General features: G+C 48.0%; 1 protein-coding gene and 1 long non-coding RNA gene across 2 annotated transcripts in view; one reads left to right on the forward strand and one right to left on the reverse strand.

The window, feature by feature from the left end:
* Positions 1–2,153, forward strand: part of LOC118599386 — a 3,200-nt gene extending 1,047 nt beyond the window's left edge. Inside the window, exons 2-3 of the long non-coding RNA XR_004948727.1 lie at positions 1,861–1,939; positions 2,021–2,153. This is a non-coding gene — a long non-coding RNA (uncharacterized LOC118599386). The remainder of the gene's footprint in view (positions 1–1,860; positions 1,940–2,020) is intronic.
* Positions 1–3,021, reverse strand: part of LOC112157244 (microtubule-associated tumor suppressor 1 homolog) — a gene marked incomplete at its 5' end in the record, with an annotated part of 32,548 nt that extends 29,527 nt beyond the window's left edge. Inside the window, 2 exon segments of the mRNA XM_024289885.1 lie at positions 1,508–1,801; positions 1,937–3,021. Of these exon segments, the coding sequence (XP_024145653.1) occupies positions 1,508–1,801; positions 1,937–2,872 (1,230 nt within the window).
* Between the last annotated feature and the right edge of the window lie 1,011 nt (positions 3,022–4,032).

Genomic DNA, 4,032 nt, shown 5'->3' on the forward strand with positions numbered 1-4,032 from the left:
AGTTCTCTCTTAGTGCATCAATGCTCCTCCACAATGAATTGCGGTTGAATAATTTAGAACAAAAAAACGTTACGTTTAATGTAATTTTTGAATAAACATCCAGATTCTCTCCATCAGAACATCGTGGAGTCGTGAAGAAACCTCAGATGTTCAAGATGATTCGATCTGGACTTCATGAAATCGTCATCCAGAAAAACAAAGTGGAGAACATGACGTCTGAATTACCTTCAAAATCCAGGACAGTTCCTCAGTGTTTAGAGATTAGGGTTGTCCTCCTTTACTCCTGCAGACCTCCTGACCCAATGGGGGCGCTGTCTCCAACATGTGAGCTGACCTTTAGCCCTTTAACACCAGAGCTTTGGTTCCGGCGAGGACGTTCTCTGAACTACCATGACTATTTATCTACGTCATCCCAGCAGATTCTGAGTAACTGGAGATGAACGTAAACGAACAGAGAGTCTCCTGCAGACACGGTGATCTGCCTCAGACGGTTGAAGACTTACGGTGGATCAGAACCAGTTCTGCTGCCGTCACAGACCACAGCTCCAGTGTAACGAGTCAGCTGGTGATGATGTCATCATCTGATGGAGGATCGTGTTTGTTTATCACCATGATCCTCTGCAGATACCAGATCATGCTGGATCATTGTTGATCATGGTGGATCTTGGTGGATCATTGTGGATAGTGGTGGATCGGTTTTGAACTATGTAGATGGATCATAGTGGATCCTAGTGGATTCTAGTTGATCTCTGTAAATCATGGTGGATCTTGGTAGATCTTGTTGGATATTGGTCTATCATGGTGGATCTTGGTTGATCTCGGTGGATCATGGTGGATCATGGAGGATCTTAGTGGATTATGGTGGATCTTGGTGGATCTTGGTAGATCTTGTTGGATATTGGTCTATCATGGTGGATCTTGGTTGATCTCGGTGGATCATGGTGGATCATGGTGGATCTTGGAGGATCTTAGTGGATTATGGTGGATCTTGGTGGATCTTGGTAGATCATGGTGGATATTGGTTGATCTTGGTGGATATTGGTGGATATTGGTTGATCTTGGTGGATATTGGTTGATCTCAGTGGATCATGGTGGATTTTGGTGGATATTGGTTGATCTCAGTGGATCATGGTGGATCTTGGTGGATATTGGTGGATATTGGTGGATATTGGTTGATCTTGGTGGATCATGGTGGATATTGGAGGATCTTAGTGGATTATGGTGGATCTTGGTGGATATTGGTTGATCTCAGTGGATCATGATGTTTGTCTGTGATCATGGTCTCTACCTGAGTCATTTTCTGTAGAAGGAAACATCTGGACCCGACTCTGGCAGAACATGCTGCAGATCTTTTGACTTGAAAGAACCTGCAGGTTAGTTTGATGAAAAGATCCAACAGCTGAAGCCGTGGATTCAGATCTGGAGGATCCTCGCTGGACCTTCAGCTGGATGAGGATCTACAGAAGAAGTTTGGAGAAGAACAAACACCTCAGTGAATTCTGCTCACCTGTTCAGGACTCCTGGGCTTCTCCGAAGCGTCCTCTGGGCCTTCTGCAGCTTCTCCTGGATCTTCTCCTGGGCCTCTTGGTCCAGTTCCAACCGGTTTGACCGGAACATCCTGAACATCCACCTCTGAGCCGGGTCGGGTCGGAGCGACGGCCTGAGCCGGGCTGAGGCGGGTTTTGCTGCTGCTCTTTCCTCTGGTGGGTCTCAGTATGATGGCAACCTTCACCGGTTTACCCACAGTGCACTGCTCCTTCCTCGGGGGAGCTCTCTTGTTGCAGACTGGAGACGGTTTGGCCTGCAGAGAAAAAACACAATGTTCTACAGAAACAGATTCTGTTTGAAATGTTCCTACAGGAGAGTTCTTCAGGTGAGGAGATCCATGATTCCACATCACGATGAGAATGTTTCCACCTTCCAGCCGCTGCAGTACCTGGTAAGCTGATCTGCTGGACCACGACCCCGTGTTGGCTTTGACAGATCTTTGGTCCACTTCAGGAGCTCTCTTTGTTTGCAGACCGGCTGGACCGGTCCGGTTCCCCTGGCCCGTCTGAGCAGCTTCAGATCGTTCTGAAGATCTCTCAGGAGGTGCCGATGAGGGCGTGGCCACATCCTGGGCGGAGTCGAAGGAGAAAGGAGAAGAGGAGGAGCTTTCACTGAGGTCCTCGGATGGTGGATCTGGACAGCAGAGCTTTGGCTCCGCCTCTGAGCTCTCGCTGTTGGCCGCCGCCTCCTCGGCGTGGAGCTCGGTCATCGTGTTCACGTGTGAGCGCGTCCCGCCGTCTCCACGCACACACATGTCAGAGCTAACGGACACAAACAAAGCCTCCTCTTCGTCATCGTCATCGTCATCGTCGTCTCCTGGGATCTCTGTTGCATCCGAGTCTGAAGCAGTGGAGCTCCGCCCCCTCCCATTCTCGCAGTTGCCATGGCTGCGGCTGCTCGTGCTGAGGGTCAGATCGTTCCAGCTGCTGCGCAGGTACTCGCCGCTGGTGGCGTCCAGGTAAATGGAGGCGGAGTTAGATTCTGAGAAGTCAGCTCCAGTTTTTCCTAAAGACTCCTCCCCTTCATCACATGCTCGCCGTTCGTCTTCTGGCGTCCACTTAGACAAAACCACGTCCGTCCCCGTGGTCAGGGGGACCTCCAGCACGTCGTAGTCCAGCGGGCTGTCGGTCCGGCCCCCGCTCAGGCTGCTCAGGCTCCGGAGGGACTCGGGGGACGACTCCCCCATGCAGGAGGAGGAGCAAGAGGAGGAGGAGGAGGAGATGGGGAAGGCGTTTCCATGGTGATCTACTGCATGATGGAGGGGGAGCCTCATGCTGGACCCCCCCCTGCTGGAGAAACCGTCGGTGAGCTCCTGGACGCTCATGAGTCCAGCTCCGCCTCTGGCGCTCACAACGACCTCCGAGGCAACAGGAAAGTTCTCATCCGTCTAGGATCACATCCTCATTCGCTGTGATGATCTCCTCAGGAGAACTTCTTCTTCTTCCAGGTCGTTTGGTTCTTCAGGAGTCCAAACTGAAAACAGAAAAAGGTTCTGTTAGTTCTGAGTGAAACAAACAGATCCGACGCTTTCAGGGAAACGGTTGAAATAAATTCTTTAAAATAAAGTCAAAACCATCTGAGTGCTGCCCCCTGCAGGTGTTACAGTTGAATGTTCTGATTGGTCGATCCATTAAATCCGATATCATGATATGCAGCTCCAGTAATGATAACGTTCGGGTTCCCAAGCCCCGCCCCTCTGACTGGATTTTCACATTTTGGCTGTGGGCGGAGTCAGCCTCAAACTTCCCTGCTTGGCGACCTTTAAAGTATTTCACTCCGCCCCCTTGAGATTATCTGTATAAATCAAAAGGAAAACTTTCCAAACCAAAGTCGGATCAGTTCATCGGATAGATCACATGTCAAAGTTATTTAAGGTTTAAGTTGATTTATTCTGGAATAATATTCCTGCATTCTTATTATTCAGAATTATGCTAACAAGTTACAGTTTTAAAGTTTAAAAATTGTCATTCTGCAGCTTTTTGGACTATTTTGGTATTTACTAAGATTTTTTAGGCTGTTCTGAAGTTTAGCTAATATTTTAGCTACATGCTAGCTGTTTTGGCTAACATAAGTTTTCGTTTGTTTTTTATGCTAATTTGGCATTTAGCTAATATTTTAGCTGGTTATCAGCTTTAGCATTTTCAGGTATCAATTTCAGCATCTTCAGCGACCAAATTCAGCTTCCAGCATTCACACTAGCATCATCACAGGTAATGATGTTAAAAAGTTACAGTTTTATAGTTTTAAAATGTATTTTTAAGGTGTTCAATAAATGTTTCTCCTGTTCGGCCATAACCGAAGGTGTGTTTTGGATTTTGGCCTCTGATTGAGTTTGACACTCCTCCTCTAGAGGGCGTGGTTCCATTCTCTCCAAACCAATTTAAATTTTTAACCCAGCCACTTTATACGACCAGCAGGTCACATGACCACCGGGCGTGTCCGCCTCACTGTGGAAACTGTTTTCAGAATTTAGAAATGTTTCCG

The sequence above is a fragment of the Oryzias melastigma genome, linkage group LG1 (genome assembly GCF_002922805.2).
Source record: "Oryzias melastigma strain HK-1 linkage group LG1, ASM292280v2, whole genome shotgun sequence".
Lineage (NCBI taxonomy): Eukaryota > Metazoa > Chordata > Actinopteri > Beloniformes > Adrianichthyidae > Oryzias > Oryzias melastigma.